Here is a 22,121-nt window from a genome sequence, read left to right as displayed (position 1 = left end):
CTTAACTATTTATTTTGTATAACTTTATCCAGGAAATATATAAAAAAAACTTCAAAAGGATATTGAAAATTTTTTTATTTCGTTTAAATAGAGAAATAAGAAAATTAATGAGGCTATCTATGCCATGTTTGTTAAATATTTCCTTCATTACTACATTCTAAATACACAAATAGAGGTTTGTAAATATAAATATCATTCATATGATCTAAATACTACTGGATAAGTTACTATACTTGCAATATGTTACAGATTCTTACCTTAACAGACTAGAGTTTACGAGTTTTTTTCTTCAGCATCTACCCACAATAATTCCCCACCAAAACAAAAAGGAAGATGGATTTCTTCCCGACTTTCTGTTTCTAAAGTAATCTTCACCTATTATAAGGCCAGGAAATTCGAATCGTTTACATTGTGTTCGGAACAAGTTAGAAATTTGTAAAAAACAAAACGAAAAATCAAAGGAAGATAAGATAATGGTAGGGATTCAAACCATCAATGATGCTGCCACTTTGGCCAAAAGCGAGGAGTAACTCCTTGTGAAGGAGGAGGTGTGAGGATGTCTAACATAGTCTGCTTCTCTTTGGGAGTCAATGGAACACATCTAACAAGGTTCAAAGCCATGATGTGCACATTCGCCTTTTGTATGTGCTTTTGGTAAGCCCATATTCCTGCACCTGCTCCTGCAACTAAAAGCTGATCGTAGACGAAATACTTCAGCATGAATAGAATTTTAAGAAATATTACTAAATAATAATATCTTATGAGACGTATTTAAAAAAAAAAAAAAAATTTTATGAAATTTGTATTGTCATAATAAATTTTTTTTGAAATAAGTATTGTCGTAAAAAAACTGACCGGTGATAGCCATAATGCTGCAGTCTGCATATCAAATTTTGGGGCATAAAGAACTGTCTCCCCAAAATCATCCTCAAGTTTTCTGTAGATCTCTTTGTCAGTCTTTCCAGCATGAATTTCATCACGGATTAGCTGCATAATAGCAACAACGTAGAGAGTTCATTTTAGAATTTTTTAGAAATTTATGTTTAATTTAACTAAAAGAGTGAAAATTCTATTTACAGTAATGAATATTTATCTCTTAGGAAATGAAATTCCGTACCGTTTCTTAATTCAACTAAATTTTCAAATGAATCCAAGGGAAATAGTTCACTTTGAAAATTGTCTTAAACTTCCTAAGAATGGTGAGAAAAATGGGTCTATGAAATAGCATAGGAAACTTGATAAAGATAAATAAACTACCTAATTCAAACTTTCTTATGGGAAAGGTGACCAGTTTATATCACTTCCTTATTTGTTTGGATATATGTTTCAACCCATCGGCTGGGTTTGATGATCAACCAGGTTGCAGCACCTAAGCTGATCAAACACTTTGAAACACCATATCTTTTTTTTTTGGGTAAAAAAAGCTGTTCATAAAGGTTATAACCAACAATCAATTAACAATAATAGAATGAATTTGATTTCTCACCCTAAAAGCAGTATCATTTGGGCGTAAGAGTACCTTTCTAAGAAGAATAGCAATATCAGCTTGTGAGTCTTCAATGGACTGACTCCCACACTCTGTGCAACGAACATTGTGGCTTATGTTTCTTGCCCGAGCTTCAACGACTTGTGCTTTCCTTACTTCATCATCTTTACTCTCCATTTCAAACTGTGAAAAGAAGAAGAAACCCCATCCATAATATTCTTCAAAAAAGAGGATAGTTTAAGGTCATAATTTTCACCCATGCATTTTATCATGGACTAGCTCCATTGTGACATAAAGTAACCTATTTCATACATCTTTAATAACCATTTAGTCCGGGTACAAATAACTAATTTTATTTCAAGACATTCTAAATCTTCTCTTGGAGAGATTTAAACAAAAAAAGAGGAATTAACATGGATAAGCATCTCCAACCGAAAAAAGAAGACATAAGAATAACGTAAGCAAAGAAGAACATTCAGACAACATAGCATCTGAAACCAGCAAAACTCCCCTAAAGAATCCACGAGCCTTGCTCAAACAGGAGCAAGAAATATCACCTTATCCCATCTACTTGAGGTTTTTGCTTAAAAACTCTCACCTCCAGCTGCTTACCAAACTCCTTACCCTGCAAAAAATAGCTCCTCTACACAATACAAAAGGCTCCTTACGTTCAAAACCATAGAAAGATGTGGAGACAAATGCTGATTTATCCTTATAGAATTTCCAAATCAAGTTAAATAAAGACTAATAAGACTGTGAAGGAATCCAATCCCGGACAGCCTCAAATAGTAAATATTTATGTATATAAACAGGTATTAGTCTAATAAAAGGGCGCGTTCTCCTCATTTAGTTTCTTTTTTGGGAGAAAAATACATGATTATTGTTTGATTATAAGTAGGATAAATTCTAATCACAATTAAATGTCACTTATACATGAAAACATAAAGAAATGATGAAGAAGAAAATCCAACTACTGAACTGAGAAAACGGAGGTAGCCTGAATATCATACCTAAACTGAATCAAATCCAACTAGAAATTAAGCGAAGAGAAATCAAATAACTTGTGAATATGAGTACCAACTTGAAGAAGAAGAGAATCAAACTCAGAAAGCAGATAAAAGTAAATAGCGGAGCAATAACCGGACACCTTATTCTAACACAACTGATACCATGGATTAAGAGGTTAGCTAAGAAATTCTCGCAGACAATCACCAAAACAATTCACACCTAATCGAACATTTCTATGAAATCACTACATTGCAGAAAGTTAGATAAGAAAAAGTAATGGAGAGACAATGTGCATCACCGGAAGATAGAAAATACGAGAGGAGAATTGAAGGGAGTATCTCCCTGTAGAAACATGATAGAGAGAAGAGAAAGAGAAGAATTTCTTACCCAGAGCAGAAGATGAAGGATTTGATCGAGAGGATGGAGAATGTAATAACTGAAAAACTAATGTGACTATTTAGTAATTTTATAAAAATAAAGGGATCTATTTAGTATTTTTCTAAAATAAAATTTGATAAGTTGGAGAACCGGAAGAGGGACTATTTAATACATTTGATAAATTAAAGGACTAATTAATAATTTCCGAAAAGATATGAGGCTATTATGTATATGAAATGTGAATACTGTATATATTAGGGGGTAAAAGTCAAATTTTTTTCTATCCTACAGGAGAAAAAGTCCCTATTGGTCCACGTGTGCGCTGGCTGGGTGCTCAGTTGAATGTTTGGTTTCCAATTTGGGAGCTCTCTCTCTCTCTCTCTCTCTCTCTCTCTCGTCCGTTCTAGCATCAGTTAAAGATATTCATTAATCATGGTGTTTAAAGCTTCAATCAAAAACGTCGAAGCATGAACTGGTGGTTTAGCTCCTAGTAAACCCTAGTTAATGCGGATTTTTATTCGAATCATTAGGTAAATCAGTACTTTCATTCTCCTCTTTTGATTTCCGTTTCGTTAAATCGTCGACCGCTGTATGTTTTCTGAGAAAATTTCACTAAATTGCTTCTGTTCGCCGGTTCGGCTCCTCGTGGAGGTTAGAGAACCGTTAGGAAGGTCACTGGTTTTTAATTTTAGCAATTCTGATTTTAGTGAGTTGCGCTGAGAATTGCATGTTTGATCTTATTATTGTAGTCGAAGTTTATGTTTGTTATTTTTAATTAAAAACACTGCTGAAAATGCGAAAAAAATGAAGATTGAAGATGCATGTTTTTATGTTCAGAAGTGGTATTTGATTAAGTGCAACGTCTGCGAGTCTTACGAATGGTGTAATTCAGAGGCGAACTGCCTCGTCTCCGTCAAGTTCGTGTCTGCTTGTCCTTCTGAATAAAATTTAACAGAGGTAAAAGGAGAACTCTCTGTAGTTAAGGAACGAGAGGCAGAGAAGATTCCCAGGCTGGTCGGCGTTGCCCTCTCCTTCATTCAGAGAGAGGGCCTCCCTGCACACCGTCTGCATTTGCGCTTATTCCAGAGGAACGGAACAGAGTCCATTTTCGTCGCAGGTAACCTCTTCGTTTCTTGAGGTATCTTCTCTTTTTCGTAGAAATTGATTTGTTTTAACGGAATCGTTGGGATAGGTTGGTCTATGTTTAATAGTCACTTGATCTGGACTTATATTTTATAAAATATACGAAATAGCTTTCATTATTTACTTACTAAAAATGATAGTATCCCGCTTTATTTTCTGAAATCGGTGAGTTTTACAGTTAGGATATGCATTATGCTCTACATTTCTTTTCACTTGGTGAATAAAGTTTTGGGTCTCGTGTATTTTGTTAAGAATCAGGGAGATCTTGACCTCTTATTGAGTGATGGTAGTTTTACAGAGCAGGGGTATTCTTGTGTAAATGTACACATTGGTAAATCACCTGTAAACTTTGAATTTAAGATAAATACTCATAATTTGCTCTTAATTCTCCGTAGCATCATCAACTCCAGAGGCGGGATTAATTTATAAAGACAGAAACTTGATTCGCAAAGGCTGCTTCTTTTTGAGAAGAAAAAGAAGAATATGATTAAGAGGCACTAAGGGGGTGCCGGCCATGTCCAATAATGTTAAACAGAATGTTATACAAGGGGCACCCCTAATATATCAATGAGCTTCCATAGATAATCTTCATGGAGGATAGAATGACATTTGAGCAAATATATATTGTCTGGAATCATCAACCCCAAATACACACAAAATTAGATACAATGCCATAAAAAATTCCCTATTCCTCTCTTTCCATATGGTCCGAAAGATTGCATTAGGGGATGATGGCAACAAGCTTTTTCTTGCCTTTTTTGACAGCAGAAATAGTCTTGCTAACACTTTATTCGGAATCAAACTGCTTGTCACCGGCTCGATGCCCAAAGGACCAAATTCCAGAGCCTTATCCTAACAGTGCACCACAAAATAACATGGTTTGGGGATTTTTTGTCTCTTATGCAAAACGGGAAATGATTGATGATGATGCAACCCCTCTTCCTCAGATTTTCCTTAGCAAGGATGTGGTCCCAAGTTGCTTCTCAACCAAAAAAAAAGAAACAACTCTTGGCGAGATCTTCAATTTCAAATTATTTGTTCTTCATAATTGTAAAGAGTTAAGGAAGAAAAATACTACATATTTCTTGTATTTCATTCCATAGGTTTATGGATATATATACATAGAAGAGAGATCTATATATAGAAATATAAATCACTCTATTAATGGTAGGAAATCAATTAATAATTATATAAAAATATTTTGTAATATATTTTGTAACATTCTAACACTCTCCCTAAAGTTGAAACATAAATATTAATCATGTTTAGTTTGTTACGAAAATATTCAATTCAAGTTCCATTCAAAACTTTTGTGAAAATATCACATAGTTGTTTTCCTGTTTTCACATAACCAGTAGAAATTAAGTTTTTTTGAATCTTCTCATAAATGAAGTGACAATCAATCTCGATATGTTTAGTTCTTTCATGGTACGTCAGACTTGAGGTAATACGAAGGACAACTTGATTATCACACCAGACTTTGCAAGTAGTATGAGATTTAAACCCACTTCCACTAAGAGGTGTTGTATCCATAAGATTTCACATGTGAATTGGGGCATAGCGCTATATTTGGACTCTGCACTGGATCGGGATACAATGATATGCTTTTTACTCGTTCATGATATCAGATTCCCACTAACAAAAACACAATAATCTGTAGTGGATCTTCTATCAATTTTAGATTCAGTCCAATTAGCATCTGCAAAATATTTAATATGAGTGTGTTCATGATTACTAAACATTATACCAAGTCCTGAAGCACCTTTTAGGTAGTACAAGATCTGTTTCAAAATTTTTCAATGTTTGGTTGTAGATGCAAACATAAATTGACTAACAATGCTGACAGGATATGCAATATCTGGAAGAGTTACTGTGAGATAATTTAGTTTTCCAACTAATAGTCTGTACCTTTTTGAATCATCAAATGGGTCACCACGTCTTTAGTAAGGTATACATTTGATACCATTGGTGTGTTACATAGTTTAGCTTTTAACTTTCCAGTTTGTACAAGTAAATCAAGTACATTTTTTCTCTAAAACAAAAAATTCATTTGTTCCTTTTCGTTACTTCTACTGTTAAGAAGTATTTTAATTGAATTAAGTCTTTGGTGTGGAACTTGGTGTGTAAGAATGATTTGAAGGAGGATATTCCTGCACAGTCATCTGATGTAATGGCAATATCATCAATATAGACAACAAGAAGTATAAGATCAGCTACTGACTGTCTATAAAAGATCGAGTGATCACACTTCCTCTTTTTTATTTCAAATTTTAGAGCTACTTTACTAAATTTGTCAAACCACACACGAACACTCTGCTTCAAGGCATATAAATTTTTTTTAAATAACAGACATTTTCGTACTCCCATTGAATAACAAACTCAGGTGATTCCTACATATATACTTCTTTTAGGAAATCGCCATGAAGGAATGCATTCTTGATATCCAACTGGTGTAAAAGTCAATTTCGAGATGCCGCAATGGAGATGAATAAATGAACATATGTAAGTTTGACCACCAGATAGAAGGTATCAGAATACTTAACCCCATAAGTCTGAGCATAGACTTTTGCTACAAGTCTGGTTTTAAATCTTACTACTGAGCCATCTGAGTTTACTTTAACTGAAAAAATCCATTTGCACTTCATGACTTTTTATCCTTTGGGTAAATCCTCCAAATCTCATATATGATTTTCATCGAGAGCATTTATCTCATCAAATATCGTGTTATGCCAGACTTGATGATTTAAAGCTTTTTTAACTGTCTTGGGTATGAAAATTGAATTTATAAAAATAATGAAAGAACTAGACGAAGGAGACAGATGGTCATACAAAACAAAATTAGTAGTGACATAAGTTGGCTTTGGAATGGTGCCCTAACATGTACCTTTACGAAGACCAATGGGAAGATTAAAGTCTTGTGAGGCAGAATTAGATAACAGAGTTGGTATAATCTGTTGTTTTCTGAAATAAACATGAACAATTGGTGGTGGTACTTGAGTCAAAGACACACTAACACTATCATCAGCTTGCCCAAGTAGGAGTGAAAGCACATCATCTGGAGAAATACATATTATCTATTTACTCAGTGGAGGTGTCTGGTGTGAGACTATAAATGAGCCACTCATCGTCTGCCTCATGACTTGTGAACTTGGACAATGAGAAGAAAAGCAATGTATTCTCTGAAAAGAGTATATCAGTTGATACCAAGTATTTATTGAGATATGAAGAATAGTACCGATATCCTTTCTGAAGGTAAGAATATTTTAAAAATACACACTTCAAAATTTTTTGGCCTAATTTTGTTACATTAGATCGCACATCTCGAACATAACAAGTGTTATCAAATATCTTAAATTACACTAGAAACAAAAGTTTATTTGGAAATAGAAGACTGTAAGAAACATCTCCATCAATTACGGTATATGACATATGATCAATCAAGAAACAATTCGTAGAAACAACATCAGTCCAAAATTATTTAGGCACTTGTGTTTGGAATAAAAAGGCTCGAATTGTCTCAAGTAAATGTCTGTTTTTCCTTTCAGTAACTCTATTTTGAAAGGGTATATCAACACACGAGAATTGATGAAGGATCTCGTATTGAGTCATGTAGGTATGAAATGAGTCTGACATATACTTTTTGACATTATCACTTTTCAATACATGCATAGAAACATTGAATTGTTTCTTGACTTCAGCACAAAATTGCTTAAATACTTTAGAACAATTTTTCATAAAATATATACAAATCATTAGAGAAAAATCATTAATAAAGATAACGAAATACTTAAAATTTATTTTAGACAAAGTAATTAGGGGCCCCAGATATCAAAATGAACTAATTCAAAGTAAACTCAACTCGTATATTGACCTTTGTACCTGACAAATTACGGTTATATTTTGCAAAACGACATGACTCGCAATCCAGTGAAGGTACATCATGACACTGAGGACATAGCTTCTTCAATACAGTTAAAGAATGATGTTTTAATTGCCAATGTGCTTCAAATGAAGAGATAACACTAGAACAGACAACCAATCGAGACACCCAAATATCCAGAATGTAGAGACTGTCTGATGTATTTCTTTTACTAATAATCTGTTTCGTCGTAAAATCTTGAATAACACAGTGATCAGGAAATAATATAATATAGCAATTTAAATCTTTAGTCAGCTTACTCATATAAATCAAATTGAAGACAAGTTTAGGTAGATTTAATATAGATGACAGAGTAATAGATGAAATTGGTTTTGTGGTCTCAGAACTCACAATGTTATAGGTCGATCCATCAATAATGATTAGAGGAAAATGTGTTTTGTGTGGTCGAAAACTAGAAAAAATATTAATATTATCTGTCATGTGATCTGTAGTACCAGAATTAATTATCCATTTATTTGATGAGAAGATAAAATATTTTTTCTCTGATTCAGTAAGAGCAGAAAATTTATTTAAAAATTTCTGATACTAAGAGAATTTAGCATATTTGTCAACTGAAATTATAATAGTTCTCTCAGAAGATGAGTTAGCAGTAGCAACAATAATATTACCGGTTTGTGTCATCCGATTGCGATTCTATAATTTCTTATATTATAGATTTATATGCTCTCATTCTCAACAGTAACAAGAGACAATATTATCACCTATTTTAATTCAGAAATTACAAAAAATACCCATAACACAACAATCGGAAAACACTACAAATAAATAAGAAATTTTGAAAAAATAAAGTACTTCTTATCATATGGAAACCAAAAGAACCACATTGTCACCATCAGAGACTAATCGTTGCTGCACATACCGCCATCGGAGAGTCACGCGCCGTCGCCGAAAAACCACCTACCGCTGCTGGAAAACACCAAACAACCTCCCTTCGGTCGGAAATCACCATAGAACTAAAATACACACCTGAATCCAGAATGTAGCTCCCAAAATCGCCCCAAATTGCGCTGGAGAACCGGAAAAGGCTTGCTGTCGCGTGATCTGCTCAGCCTCGGGTTTCCTGCGCTCCAACCTTCTGGTTTTGTGCTCAAAACCGGCTGATTGAGCTTTCTTTCACCTTTTGTCTTCACACAGGACAAACACGACACCGTATTTTTAAATCACCGTGCAAACAATTGGCAAACCTGACTTCGCAACTCTAGACAGCTACACAAACGGCCTCCTTCTCTTCTTCTGCATACGCTACCATGTTGGCCGCTCTCTTAACTGGCCGGAGATTGGTGGTTGACTTACTCCGGCACCGAAAATGGGTTGTTCAACCCTTTTTTGGTCTGATATATTTTGATCCCTAAAATTCTAACTCTAACCCTAACTCTAATACCATGTAAAGAGTTAGGAAAGAAAAATACTACATATTTCTTGTATTTTATTCCATGGGTTTAGGGGTATATATACATTGAAGAGAGATTTATATATGAAAAATATAAATCATTCTATTATTGTTAGGAAATCAACTAATAATTATATAAGAATATTCCGTAATATATTTTGTAATATTCTAACGATAATAAAAGGCTTTTGATTGTTTTCTTGGTTGTAGGCACCTATAATTATTTATGTTGGATTTCGTTGTTATACTATTTGTTCTTCTTGCTCACCTGTACTTTTCTTTTATTATTGTTACTAGCCATTTTTCCTGTACTTTTGTTTTATTATTTTAGCAGTCATTCTTGGGGAGGTCTTCAATTTGCAAATATTTGTTCTTCATAATAAAAGGTTGCTGGTTGTTTTTTTGATTGTGGTCACCTATAATTATTTATGTTGGAGTTCATTGATTACTGTACTAGTTGTTCCTCTTGATCTCCTGTACTCTTTTTTTATTACTGTTACTGGTCAATTCTCTTGTACTTTATTGTTGTTACCAGCCAATACCCTCCGTTACACTGGTTTATGTTTGCTATTTCTACTGATTTCTAAATATGTGTCTGTGCATGTATATATGGTAATTTCTTATTTGAAAGTCTATTGGAATAAAATAGATACAGGTCCATCCTATTAAACAGTATGATTAAAAAATTTAGTGAAGAATATAATTGAAACCAAACCTCATTATTCTTTTTCTCGTCCTGTTTTAGGGAAAGAGGGAGTCATACTACCTCTCTTTCATGTTCTATCTTTTGTTCTTTATAACACCTATGCTTGTCAAAGAATCTGTCAGAGGCCTTAGACATGGCTCTGACCTTGTGAAAGTTTAAGGGAGAAGAAGAAGAAGAAAACATAGAAGAAAAAGAAGGAACAAGGAAGAAAATAATAGACTTTTTTATTGGACTAAATACATTAAATAAATTCATTATTCAAGGCGGAATCAAGCTTGTTGGAGTTGTGCGGTCGGAATTGCGTGATGATGATGATCAACGTCATCTACGGGATGAATTTGGAAAGCAGAGGTGTCGGCTGTGGAGTCTTGTTAGGGTTGGTCAACCCTAATTCCAGTTGTTCTTCATTTTTCCTGTTCTGCCCTTTTGTGTGTATATTTTCTTTTTTGCCATTCTTTCTGTAATAAATCCTAAGAGGTTTCCTGACAATACCCCCCTTTTGAACAATAACCTTATCCTCAAGGTTGAGATGCAGGAATTGGTGTTGTAAATACTCATAATCTTCCCATGTGCATTCTTCGGTTGCAGCTCCTTCCCAATGGATAAGGACTTGATCTACGAGCTGATTACCCTGTAATATAGTTTTATGTTGTAAGATCTATTGGGGTTGTACACTGATGAAGTCTTCCGTAGTCTGTGGGGATAAGTCTTGTTGGATTTCTTGTATGTCGGGAATGTATTTCTTGAGTTGGGATACATGAAAAACTTGGTGAATTCTTGATTCTTCGAGTAACAAGAGCTTGTATGCTACATTCCCAATTTTCTTAGAGACTTGGAAGGGTCCATAGTATCGGATGGATAATTTGTAGTCTCGTCCCTTCTTGAGTGTTCCTTGCTTGAAAGGTTGTAGTTTGAGCAATACCCAGTCATCTACTTTAAAATTTCTCTCACTTCAATGATTATCTGCATATTGCTTGATTCTGACTTGTGCTTGTAAGAGCTGTTCTTGCATGGTTCTGTTGGCATCTTTGCACTCCGCTAGGACCATCTCTATGGAGGGTAATGCAGAGTCGAATTCTATAGAGTTTGAGAAATGTGGAGGTGGGTATCCGTAGAGTGCTTGGAAAAGTGTCATCTTTAAGCTTGAATGGTACGAAATGTTATACCATCATTCAGCTATAGCTAACCATTTGACCCAAGTATTTGGTTGTTGGTTAGCCATGCATCGTAGGTACATTTCCAGACACTAATTGAGCCTTTCTGTTTGTCTCTCAGTCTGAGGATGGTATGGTACTTAAGAGCAAATTTATCCCCACTGTCTTCATTAGTTTCTTCTAGAATAGACTGGTAAATATTTTATCTCGATTAGTTACTATGACTTGTGGAATCCCGTGTAGCTTGTGTACCGTCTTCATGAAACTTCGGGGTACTCCGACTGCAGTGAAGGGATGTCGTAAGGGAATGAAATGCCCATACTTGGTGAAACGGCCACTATTACTAATATAATGTCCTTGCTTTCTAACTTGGGTAATTGTTCAATGAAGTCCATGGATATGTGAGTCCAGGCGTGTGGTGGAACAAGGAGTGATTGTAGTAATCCAGGAGTAGGAACTCGTTATGTTTTGCAGCGTTGACATATATTGCATTGTTGGACCCATTGTAAAATTTGTTTCTTCATATTTGGCCAATAGAAGTTTTGTTTGGCCCTTTCATAAGTAGCTCGAACTCCAGAGTGACCCCTTACTACTGAATTGTGGCACTGGTAAAGTAGTTGGTTGTGAAGTTCCTTTTTATTTCCTATGATCAGCCTCCTTTTATATCTCAATATCCCCTGTTGTAAGGAAAAATATGGTTTGCTGTTAGTAGAAACCATTAGTTCTGATAGCAGTTGTTGGGTGAAGGAATCTTTAGAGTAATTGTCACTTATTTCCACCATCCAAACAGACATGGATGTGGAGAGTGAGTATAAGATTTCTACTTCAGAGTCAGGGGCGTGCCTCTTTGAAAGAGCATCCGCTGCCTTGTTGGACGACCCTTGTTTGTATTGGATTGTGTAATTCAAGCCTAATAGCTTCAAGATACCTTTTTGTTGTACCATGGAGGAAACTCTTTGATCTAACAAGTACTTTACACTATGTTGATCTGTTCTGATGATGAATGAGGTTCCTTCTAAATAGTGCCGCCATTGTTCTACGACATAGAGAACAACCATTAGCTCTTTCTCATAGATTGACTTTGTCTGATTTATGGGGCTGAGGGCCTTTCTTATGAAGGCTATAGGTTGGTTTTCTTGCATCAGAACTGCTCCAATTCCCTTGTTACTTACATCTGTCTCAATAGTAACGGGATTTTCAAATTGGGGTAGTTGTAGGACCCGGCTGGAAGTCATAGCTGTCTTTAACGACTAAAAAGCTTGCTCTGCTTCTGGATTCCATTCAAAGGATCCTTTTTTCAACAATTTGGTGAGATGTTGCGTTAAGATTCCGTAATTTTGTATAAACTTGCGGTAGTATCCTGTTAAGCCCAAAAAACCTCTAAGTACCTTAATCGTCCGAGGAGTGGGCTAGTTGACCATAGCTTCAATCTTTTGCTGGTCTATTTCTACCCCTTAGCCCGAGATGGTATGCCCTAGATACTCCACCTCTGTCTGAAAGAAACAACGCTTGGATTGCTTTGCATATAACCGGTTATCTAGGCGTGTCTTTAGAACTTCGTTCAGATGGATAAGGTGTTCTTGCTCAGTGGTACTATAAACTAAAATGTTATCAAAGAAGACTTTGGAGAAAAACCTTGAATATGTAATTCATGAGAGCTTGGAAGGTAGTGGGGGCATTGGTCAAGTGGAAAGATATCTCCCTGAATTCGTAATGAGCCTGGTGTGTTCTGAAAGTTGTCTTGTAGATGCCTTCCTCCTTGACCCTGATATGATGATATCCTGCTCTAAGATCAATTTTAGAGAAGATATATACTCCATATAATTCGTTAATGAGATCATTAATGATGGGTATGGAAAACTTATATTTTATGGTCAGAGAGTTTAGTTCTCTATAGTCCACGCAAAACCTCCATGTACTATCTTTCTTTTTGACTAGCAGTACCAATGAAGAGAAGGGGCTACGACTGGGGCGTATTAATGAGTCCTTCAACATTTGTTGTATCTGCTTTTCTATTTCGTTCTTCTAATTGAACGAGTACCTGTAGGGTCGAATATTCATGGCAACATCATGTTTGGATAAGGTGATGACATGATCGAAGGCTCTGGTCAATGGCAAACCATGTGGTTCCTGAAAGACATCATGATATTGTCTAAGTAGTGCTTCTAGTGCTGAGTTGGGCATCTCAGAAGTGGGTACCTTCTCTGAAACTTTCATGATTAGAAATATTGTTCCACCTTCGACTGTTTGCTTATGTTTGACCCATTGTTTCGCCTTTATTTCTCTTGCTTGGGATGCTTCGCAAAAGTCACAACCTTGCAATGATATTTGTAAATTTTCATAATTGAATCGTACCGTTGCATGGAGGAAGTCAAACATCATTGGGCCAAATTGTTTCATCTCGTCTATCCCTAATATCATGTCATACCCTCCTAGTGAGACGATGCGGAAATTGTATGTGAACTTGTAGTCTTGCATGGTCCACGTCATATTTGGGCATTCAAGGTGATTAAATATCTATTGTCCGTTGGTGACCATAACTGTTAGGGGTTTACTGCTGACCACCTGATTCTTGATCCATTTAGAAGCTCCTTCGTTTAGGAAGGAATGTGAGCTTCCACTATCTAGTAGGACTAACACATCATGATCTGACAATTTTCCTCATATTTTCAGGGTACTCCCTGTGGTGACCCCCTTCTATTGCTTGTAGGGACAGAGTGCTAGTAAGGTCATCACCAACCTCTTTAGCTTCCTCCGAGGCTTTGTTCTCTAAAGTATCTTCTGGCATGATCTCCTCCACTGCCCTGACTGTTTTGTTGGAGTATCGGTGTCCTGGAAAATACATATATCTACATTTGTAACATGCTGTTGATCTTTTAGGATCTGCGCCCTTTTTCGTGCCCCTGAATGATCTATCATGGTTTCGGTCTCTTTTTAACGAAGGAGTTTCATAACTAGGAAGATAGGGATTGCGGAGCTCTATGACTGATTGTTCTTACAGTAAAGCCTGTTTAAATGTTTGGTTGAGTGTTTGTGGCTTGAGGGTTCTTATCATGGGTTGTAGCTGTGGTCTGAGGCCACTGATAAAAGTGGATATAAAAAATATATCTGAAAGCGTAGGTTTATCTGCATTCATAAGAAAACGTAAGTATTCAAATTTTTTAACAAATTCGAGAATGGTACCTGTTTGGTATAACTTGATGAACTCTTCTATGAAATCTTTTTGAGAAGGTCCTCCAAATTGTCGGTTTAGTTATTCCATGAAGTATTCCCAATTTAGGATGTCAAACTTTGCTAGCCATTCACGATACCATAAGTCGGCAATTTCGCCCAAATATGGGGATGCAATCTCCACTTTTTGTTCATTGGGAGTGTGGTGGATCATGAAATACTTTTCACAACACTGGACCTATCCACGAGGGTTATCTCTTTCAAAAAGTGGAATTTCCACCTTACGGAGTGCGTAAATGGGAGGTGGGCTAGTTCGGTGCGCGATTGCAAGCGGTCTAGTAGCTCAAATGGGTGATATCTGGGTAGGCCAGTTCGGACCGGTTCTGGGCTGGATCAAGTCAAGCCGGATTGGATCGGATTGGGTCGAGTTGGGATGGAGTGATTCGGGCTAGTTCGGCCGATTTCATCGTGATCTGATTTGCTATATGGTGGGTTCCGGATCAAAGCAACGGAATCTGCAGCAAAAGAGGCTCCAAGCCCTTGTTTTCCTGCATCTGCGTCGTACGGGAAAAGAAGAAGGCCTTCACCTGAATGGGTCTCGGCTTCTTGTCGCCTCGAGTTTCTTTCAACCTGATCGGCAGTTCCGCCTTGGAGCATCGAATATCACGTTGAACTGTCTGCGTGATTCATCCATGAGTGCTGATAGTTTCAAATCGACTTCTTTTATGATGAGTGATTCGGGATTTTCTGGTTTGGTCATCGGGATCTTCCCCTTCGACTGTGTTCGGGTGGCAATACCGGCGTATGATTCGGCCGGTTCTGGCTCTGACCTTGTGAAAGTTTAAGGGAGAAGAAGAAGAACGAACAAGGGAGAAAATAGAGACTTTTTATTGATTTCTGATGTGTTTTAAATCGATGAAAGGAGCCTTTTTTATAGGTCTAAATACATTAAAGAAATTCATTATTCAAGGCGGAATCAAGCTTGCTGGAGTTGCGGCTGGAATTGTGTGATGATGATGATCGGCGTCGTCTATGGGATGGATTTGGAAAGCAGAGGTGTTGGCTGTGGAGTCTTGTTAGGGTTGGTCAACCCTAATTCTAGTTGTTTTTCATTTTTCCTGTTATGCCCTTTTGTGTGCATATTTCCTTTTTTGCCCTTCTTTCTGCAATAAACCCTAAGGGGTTCCCTGACAGAATCCTCACTAAAAGACATGGCAATACTATTATGTACCTGAGATTGTTTGTTCTGCCAAAGTTTTCTTGTAAAATACTATTAAAAACCTCACCAATCATCACTTTTGTGGCTCTATATTTATATTTCAATTTTAGTATGTAAAATAATAATGACTCAAAAGGTTATGCATGGTCATTACCATTTTTCTCCCTCACAAATTCATTTATCAACCATCACAAACCATTTATATGGACCTTAGTATCTATGTATTCTTTTACATATAGAGCAGTAAAGAAAATGAAATACCAAGCCAACCATTTGCTTTCCAAAATGATCTGAAGGAGCTATGAAGCAATTGTTGGCCTTCTTGAATAGTTAGAGGAAACCCAAAACAATGCTTTAGTATCTTTTCTTGGGTTTAGATGTGGCTTTGGTAGGAATTGAAGACGTTGATTCTTTGATGAAGAATAGAGAGGTTGAGCTAAATTGCAAGATTTTACATGGAGAAGGCCTATATCATATTTTCTAGATGTTCCTTATCTACTTTTTGGGCTTTGTGGTAGATGGTGCAGTTGGATTTGGAAATTTATGTCTTCACCTCTTTTGAGGTCTTGATCATTGAGCACCCAGCTACTTTTTATAAAGAATTGAGAGGTCTTAGGCCTGGGGATTCCTTATCCATTCCATTTTTTTTAGTTATGAAATCCTTGAACAAGTAGGGAAGTGAATCCAATATAAAGGTTGAAGGTTTGGGAGCGTTAAGTGGAAGTTAGAACAGGAGGACCTCCATTCCCATTTTTGTTTTATCTTACCTTGTTATTTAATATTGGGCATTAAATCACTTGTGCACATGAACAGGGCCCTTCATGCTAAATGGTTGTGGAGATACTTTAATGAGGAGGACAGGTTGTGGAAAAGGGTGGTGGATGCGAGGTGGGGCAAGTGGAATGGAAGGGGTGTGAGTGGTACAATCGGGGAAGCTATGGCACTGGCTTATGGAACGGTATTGCAAATGAATGTGGTGGCTGCAGCGAGTGTGTTAAATGGAAGGTTGGGAAAGGTAGTAATGTGTATTTTTGGACGGATTCTTGGGAGGAAGGGGGCTGCCTTATGGAGAGATTTTCTAGAATATATGCAATTGCACAGAAAAATAATGCTTATGTGGAGGAAATGTGGTGCAATGATGGGGGTGGGGGGTTTTGGAATATTGCGGTGAATAGAAATCTGAATGATTGGGAGGTGGAGTATGAGGCTATTCTTCGGGTGCTGTCCAATATTAAACTAACTAATGATAGGGACAGGTTGGTTTGGAAACATAAGAAAAATGAGATGTTTACAGTGAGATCTTACTATGATTTTATTACGCAAGAGAACAGCGGTAGATTCAACTATTTTGCTGCTAAGCAGATTTGAAAAGTTCAGGCTCCTCTTAAAATTGCTTTTTTTTGCCTGAGAAGCCAGCAGGAACTGTATTTTGACTGTGGATAATTTAGTGAAGAGGGAGATGGTGCTGGTGAACGGGTGCTGTTTGTGCAAGAAAGAGGCTGAAATGTGTGATCATCTTCTTCTACATTGTCCTGCTGTGCACGAGTTATGGTGCTCTATATTTAGATTGATTGGGGTGAATTGGGTGATGAGTGGCTTGGTTAGAGAGGAATTAGGGGCATGGGCTGGTTTGGGCAAAGGAAAAAAGAAGCTAGTTAATCTTATTCCATTCACTGTTTTTTGGATTGTGTGGAAGGGAAGAAATGATATGATCTTCAAAGGAGTTGAAAATGACTACACTAAAATTAGAGATAGATGGATTTATTTATTTTGGGTCTTTAATATTGGGGCATGATGTGCATAGGGTGAAGGATTTTGGGTATATTGTAGATTGGCTAAGTAATATGTAATACCTTTTTGGACATGGGTTGCACCCCTTTTGGTACCTTGTGAATATACACTTTCTTTTTTATTTCAAAAAAAAATACTATATCGTATTGCTTGCTTGTCGTCTTTTCTTTTTGATTCAATTTATTGCTGTATAAAAAATGGCAGCTGTCTGTATACTTTATCGTTGTGAATGGATGATCATGTTGGAGTTGGGAGCCAAAGATGTAGCTTTGTTCCCGGTTTAGGTGATCAAGGGGTGTTTTTCTTGCTTCCTGGGGCATGGGTGCATTTAATGCATCACATTTTTATTTGGTCCTAAGAGTTCTTTTCTTTTTGACCCATGAAACTGTTTTTATAAAGCAACTAATTATGTTCTTGATTTGCTGTTAATAGTTTTTGAGCTTCACAAATGTTCATGGACGATGCGGATAGTCTATCAGAGCTCAGGTTGCCGAAGGAAAAACTTCTTGCTGAGCCTGAATCAGAGTTAGATGATGAAGTTATAGATTGTCCTCAACATATATTGTACACAGCATCTTTTGAAGAGCTTGCGAGCAATATTATTCAGTATGACACTATAATATGGTTCTCCATATCATTGTTGCTGGTTTTAGCTTGGGGGATTGGCATCATTATGTTGCTGTATCTGCCAATCAAGAGATATGTTCTTCAAAGGGATATCTCTTCAAGGAAGCTATATGTCACACCTAGAGAAATAGTTTACAAGGTACAGTTGTCTGCATGCTCGAATACTTAACTACTTGTTTTTAATGAAAAGTAATTTTATATAATTTTTCCCTTCCTTGTGAAGGTTTCTAGGCCTTCTTATGTACCATGTTTGGGCAGAACAACATTTGAGAAGCGTATACCGCTTACCATGGTGATTGATATCATTATTGAACAAGGTATTGATGCATGCCTCATTAGATGCAGTTTGTTTCTCGTTTAATTTTTTTTTTGTTTTGACGTAGTTATTCTATTATCTTTTACAAGGAAATATGCCGTGGATATTTTATGGGGTGCCGATTTTCATTGATATACTCTTGAAACCATCAAATATTCTTGCACTTTCCTGTTAAAACACAATAGTAATATGGCTATTTGGTCTCATATAGAGGTTGTACTGTTAGCCATTTTCTAGTATGCTAAAGGAAGTTAGAATAACTGTGCAGAGTTATTCTGTTGTGTAGTTTGACCTTCTGTCTTCTTCTATCCTGATAAAGTTTTGCTGTGGTGGAAGTCCAATGTAAAGAAAGAAACAGCTTAAGAGAAAGGGCGCATTCTGCTATCTTGCATTATTTTTCTCAGGTTTCATTCATCAAACATTACATTATATAGCTGTATGGCTTGTGCCAGCTGCTTGATTAGTGAAGCAGTACAATAATAATTCTTAGTAATGTTACTGTGCAAATAAACTGATAAGACATCTAAAAAAAAAAACTAATTTCATTAATCTGTTATGATGTTTATAGGTTGGCTACAGTCTGTATATGGAATCCATACCTTTAGAATTGAAAGTGTAGCACATAGAAAAGCTTCACATGTAGATGAACTGCAAGTGCAAGGGGTTGATAATCCTGAACTTCTGAGGACGGTAAAGCAATTCATGTCTTAGTTTAGTTATGTCTTTAAGTTTTAATGGATCCAATGCTCAGGATATTTTGTGTGTATTTTTTATCTCATACAGGTCATTGTAACAGAAGCTGCAAAGATCATGCAGGATGTTGGTGGAAGTTGGAAGCTTAGTGCTCTTATTGGTGAAGATGAAAGCATGTCTCAAATGGGATCACTGACTGAACGACCAGTTGCCTTAAGATCACCATCCAAAAATTGGAAGGTAAGTATTATCATTGAAGTCACTTCAATCTTATTATGAACATATATTCTAATTCCTTAAGAAAAGAAATTCTTAAATTTCATAGAAGCCTCTGATAGAATATCCTTATATTCTGTTAGTTCTGTAACAATTTTCAGATTTTAAATTTAAATTAGTTCCACCTCAAGATGGTTTCTCCTTTGTAACTCTTTTATAAATACACGTAATAAATGAAATCAAGACTCACCAAGTGACATTATTCTGAAAGTTTACAGCCTCTATCTTAGACAAAGGTTAAATTCTATGAGTTCTGATGTGACATTGTGAAGTATGGTTTCAGAGAAGAAAATCTTACAGGAAAGCAAGAAGAACTTATTACTGATTCATGAGCATGACGACTTCTTATCAGGAAAAAACAGAAAAGAAAGTATTTATCTATGTGCATGTGAGATGTAAATACTCTATTAATTCAAAAGAAGATTAAAAAAAAATTAAGCCCTTGATGCAGGGTCCCTACTATTTGGCCATAAATATAAAGAGAACACAATAAGTTGTCTATCTTTGCCTTCTTTTCCAGATGGGAAATGAGCTGAACTCTTGAAACTCATGTTCTCCTTTCTTTTCCTTGTTTTCTTGTAACTATGATTGTTATTGTAACTGCAGGATGGTTTTCCAAAACAAGATCTTTGGGAGTGAAAATGAAAATTTTTGCCTATTTTCTAATTCATATATGTTTTTATATGAACACATTTGTGGTAGTTGAAAATAGTATTGGAAAGAATGGTGGAAATAAGAAACTATTTTGTATGTTTTTCAATTTTTTTTTATTTATACTTGATTATGGCATAAACATAAGTGATTTTTTTAAAGAAGAAAAGGGAGTGAATAATATTAACAAGGTACCAAAGGAGTGCCACCTAAGTGCACAAACTATACAAAAAATCAAGAGAACAATGTATGCATGAGGTTCCCAAATCCTCTTCAAATAATAGAGGCTGACTGTTAAACAAAATGAATATAACTAATGTTCCATGTTTTTTTTATAAACACATGAATTCAGAAAATGAAAATTATAAATATTTTCTTACTCTTAATAGAGTTGTTTTATCTATGCAAAGTGTTGGTTATTTACTTATAATATGTCTTTTCTTGGACTTCTTGAAGAACCAGATCGAGTGGCTTTTCCTTCTGAGATGTTAAAAATTGCATCAAAATATTTGTTGCAGATGACAAGGTCACCGCATCATAGAGCCACTGTCTCTGGAGACCTACTGCTGCACAAGCTTGACGAAGTTAGCAGATCTGTTAAGGTATCATTTTTTTACATGGTCTATTGCAAATGTTTTTCTCTTTTTATAGTTTGACACTTTTTCTTAAAGGTTTTCTCTTGATGTTGTGCTTTTTCACCTGTTGTTTGAACTGAAATCATTCTATTGATTAACAATGAGGCATATTTTCATGGAGATTGGTATTAGAGATTTTTCTACAATATTTTTTTATGAATTATTCATTTATAGTGGTGTTTCTGTCACTGTGGTTCTGATTATCAGAAAATTGAGTTGCTGATACAGAAGTCACAAGCATCCTCTGAAGGCAGCTGAACCTGGAGCCTCTGGCAGAAAATACATCTTGTCCTGAACTGCAACATGAAAAGCTAACTGCCCTGACATTTTCTTTACAGTGCACTTCATATATATTAGCCGAGATCTGAGTTTTGAGTTTTTTTTAATTATTATTATTTTGTTGTTGGATGCATTTTGTATATATAAATTACATGGTTTTAGGTGAAAAATGAGTGGTTTCAATTTTTTGATTCATCACCACGTTCAAATTTTATTGTCTACAACGTTAGGACAGGTTCATTTAGCTCCAAGATCCAGTTTGAATTTGAAATAAGTCTTTGTTGAAAGGCTTAGGGAGATTTTGTTTTCATTGATGGTAGTGCATATTGTCCGATGCTTATAAGGCAGAGTTACAGATAAGTACAAGTTTGAAATGGATGTATTATTGGTTACATTTGAAAGTCAAATACGGTGTGGTTAGGGCAAGGGTGTGTAAGGATGATTAGAGTAATGTTTTATATTGATCCGGCAATATCCTTCATGGTGGGGATGCAGGATAAACATAGAAAGGAAGTCTTTGGGGATGCATGAGGAAGTTTGGGCAGTTTATCTGGATGTGTAATGTTGATTCATCAAATATTACATGCTTCCAGGTGTATAAGCAACCTGTAGAGACATAAAGCAGTGAGATGCACTTTAAGAAGTAGCGGGTAGGCAGCTGTAGAGACATGAACCAGTAATGTGCACTTTAAGAGGTACTTGAAGGATTCACCCAAGACTTTGGGCAAACCTGGAGACAACTGGGGGACAAGGCCAGAGGAAAAATCATTTATACTTCTTCAATGTTTTAGTTACTATAATTTAAGTATACTGCAACCACGGATACAATTTGAAAAGACTTCAACCAAAACATTAATGAAAAAGTTGATAAACAATTCCTTTTGTTGATATTGCTTTGAAGGTCTCCACCTTCTCATGTACTCATTGTTTTCTCTTGTATACACATCCTTTATGAGAAACATGTGTAACTTATAAGGGATTACATGATATTTCAAGTGATATTACATCTAACAATGAATTAATGGGGAGTTGTAATTCAATGAGATTAGATTATTGCATGAAGTAACAATGTTAGACATCTTCAAAATGCATTGGCCTCTTAGTTTCGCTGTAGAACACTAGAAAATCACTCGAGTTAAGAAAACAATGAAAATTGAGCGTGCTTGGAGGTTAACTTAGTGTTTGGAAGGTTAATTTTTGTAACAAAACTGGTAAACTAAGGTAAGATTTTTATATAATAACAATAATCGTGTTTTGT

General features: G+C 35.9%; 2 protein-coding genes across 8 annotated transcripts; one reads left to right on the top strand and one right to left on the bottom strand.

Moving 5' to 3' along the window:
- Positions 1–176: 176 nt before the first annotated feature.
- LOC148253235 (cytochrome c-type biogenesis CcmH-like mitochondrial protein) lies at positions 177–2,870 on the bottom strand. 2 transcript variants are annotated; one of them, XM_088222131.1, is made up of 5 exons: positions 2,044–2,870; positions 1,520–1,669; positions 856–987; positions 491–693; positions 177–375 (listed from the first exon to the last, which is right to left on the bottom strand). In XM_088222131.1, exons 2-4 carry the CDS (start codon positions 1,661–1,663, stop codon positions 493–495), a joined length of 477 nt encoding a protein of 158 aa, XP_088078257.1. In that variant the 5' UTR covers positions 1,664–1,669; positions 2,044–2,870; the 3' UTR covers positions 177–375; positions 491–492. The 2 variants fall into 2 exon arrangements, with proteins under 2 accessions (XP_088078257.1, XP_088078256.1); XM_088222130.1 differs by having other exon boundaries at positions 177–693.
- Positions 2,871–3,211: 341 nt separating this feature from the next.
- On the top strand, positions 3,212–21,751 carry LOC110816422 (uncharacterized). 6 transcript variants are annotated; one of them, XR_015821305.1, is made up of 8 exons: positions 3,212–3,402; positions 3,710–3,989; positions 17,819–18,152; positions 18,237–18,330; positions 18,898–19,019; positions 19,113–19,262; positions 20,406–20,551; positions 21,457–21,751. XR_015821305.1 is itself a non-coding variant. In XM_088221866.1 (8 exons), the coding sequence occupies exons 3-8, from the start codon at positions 17,835–17,837 to the stop codon at positions 21,481–21,483; spliced, it is 795 nt and encodes a 264-aa protein (XP_088077992.1). In that variant the 5' UTR covers positions 3,212–3,402; positions 3,710–3,989; positions 17,819–17,834; the 3' UTR covers positions 21,484–21,751. The 6 variants fall into 6 exon arrangements, 3 of the variants coding, with proteins under 3 accessions (XP_088077992.1, XP_088077991.1, XP_021900303.1); XR_002540035.1 differs by lacking the exon at positions 21,457–21,751 and adding an exon at positions 20,792–20,857 and having other exon boundaries at positions 20,412–20,551; XR_002540034.1 differs by lacking the exon at positions 21,457–21,751 and adding an exon at positions 20,792–20,857.
- The last annotated feature ends 370 nt before the right edge of the window (positions 21,752–22,121 follow it).

Source organism: Carica papaya, chromosome 6, assembly GCF_054855325.1.
Source record: "Carica papaya isolate Zhongbai chromosome 6, ASM5485532v1, whole genome shotgun sequence".
In the NCBI taxonomy this organism is placed as follows: Eukaryota; Viridiplantae; Streptophyta; class Magnoliopsida; order Brassicales; family Caricaceae; genus Carica; species Carica papaya.
This window is presented reverse-complemented; position numbering and strand designations above follow the sequence as displayed.

Bases quoted from the DNA above. Each gene is read 5' to 3' on its own strand.
- LOC110816422 (XM_088221865.1), top strand. From the start codon at position 17,835: ATGTTCATGGACGATGCGGATAGTCTATCAGAGCTCAGGTTGCCGAAG. The intron at 19,020-19,112 runs GTAAAGCAATTC...TATCTCATACAG, and splicing joins ATCCTGAACTTCTGAGGACG to GTCATTGTAACAGAAGCTGC. The intron at 20,552-20,791 runs GTATCATTTTTT...TCTGATTATCAG, and splicing joins AAGTTAGCAGATCTGTTAAG to AAAATTGAGTTGCTGATACA.
- LOC148253235 (XM_088222130.1), bottom strand. From the start codon at position 1,663: ATGGAGAGTAAAGATGATGAAGTAAGGAAAGCACAAGTCGTTGAAGCT. The intron at 988-1,519 runs GTACTCTTACGC...GCTATTATGCAG, and splicing joins TTGCTATTCTTCTTAGAAAG to CTAATCCGTGATGAAATTCA. The intron at 694-855 runs GTCAGTTTTTTT...GTCTACGATCAG, and splicing joins CAGCATTATGGCTATCACCG to CTTTTAGTTGCAGGAGCAGG.